Source organism: Orycteropus afer, unplaced genomic scaffold, assembly GCF_000298275.1.
Source record: "Orycteropus afer afer isolate SDZICR_OR568_19922 unplaced genomic scaffold, OryAfe1.0 scaffold00130, whole genome shotgun sequence".
NCBI classification, from domain to species: Eukaryota; Metazoa; Chordata; class Mammalia; order Tubulidentata; family Orycteropodidae; genus Orycteropus; species Orycteropus afer.
In genome coordinates this window covers 5,802,358-5,803,540 of record NW_006921717.1, presented here as the reverse complement: position 1 = coordinate 5,803,540, position 1,183 = coordinate 5,802,358, and the positions used below count along the sequence as shown (strand labels likewise).

Genomic DNA, 1,183 nt, shown 5'->3' with positions numbered 1-1,183 from the left:
ATGCCAATGGAAGCAGCAGTCAAGATATCAGACAGCATACTGAACTGGGCAAATCTGCTGCAAAAGACTTCTTTCAAGTGCTGAAGAGCAAGGATGTCTCCTTGAAAACTAAGGTGCACCTAACTCGAGCCATGGTATTTCCAATGGCCTCATATGCATGTGAGAGCTGGACAATGAATAAGGAAGACTGAAGAAGCGTTGTAATGCTTTTGAGTTGTGGTGTTGGTGAAGAATACTGAAAGTACAGTGGACTGCTAAAAGAACTAACAAATCTATCCTGGAGGAAGTGCAACCAGAATGCTCCTTAAAAGCAGAAATGGCCAGACTTTGTCTCAGCTACTTTGGTCATGTTGTCAGAATGGACCATCCTCTGGAGAAGGATATCATGGTTGGTAAAGTGGAGGGTCAATGAAGGAGGGAAAAGCCCCTCAACAAGATGGTTTTACCCAGTGGCTGCAACAATGGAGTCAGGTGTAGCAGGGATCGTGAGGCTAGCGTAGAACCGGGCAGTGTTTCATTCCATTGTACATAAGGTCACGATGAGTCAGAGATGACTCAACGGCACCTACCAACAACATTCTGGCCTTGCCATGCCTCCATCTGTACTCTGGACAAGTCCACAGCAGAGGCCCAGCAACTGTCAGCTAAGGGAAAGGAACACAGGCTGAGGGGACGCACCTGGTCACTGCGGGGGATTCCATAGCGCAGCTCGTTCACAAAGTGCTCACAGTTCTCGCTGGTCAGCTTGTACAGCACCTCCTGCCCCACCAGCTCCTCCGCCCGCTGGATGATTTTGCTGGGAGGCAGTGGTGGATACTTGGCATCATGTTTGTTATTGACCTGGTACTTGTCCCGTCCGGCCACATCGTACAGCAGTTCCTTCTTCACTATGGCCTTGTCCGTCAGGGCAGACATGATACTGGCTGCACCAGCTCCAGGGATTTCACCTATGGAGCCACAAAGAGGAAACAGAAGGATTAGCCCTGAGCAGGACCCAAAGGGGCTGAGCTGGCCCTAGCACCATCCATGAGGGGATGTACCTGGGGCTGTGCCTAACTGGGCAGGACCAGGCTTCACCTGTGACATCATGTGACAGAAACTAGCAATGGCAGGAGGGACTGATCAGACTCCAAGTGCTACTCTGCTCGGCCTTGCAAAGAGGACTGAACCCCATGACCCAAGT

At 50.9% G+C, this 1,183-nt stretch overlaps 1 protein-coding gene across 1 annotated transcript in view; it reads right to left on the bottom strand.

Moving 5' to 3' along the window:
* LOC103200488 (phospholipase A and acyltransferase 3) overlaps nt 1-1,183 on the bottom strand; it is a 25,204-nt gene that overhangs the window by 13,070 nt on the left and 10,951 nt on the right. The window contains exon 3 of the mRNA XM_042781518.1: nt 679-947. Coding sequence (XP_042637452.1) covers nt 679-947 — 269 coding nt within the window. The remainder of the gene's footprint in view (nt 1-678; nt 948-1,183) is intronic.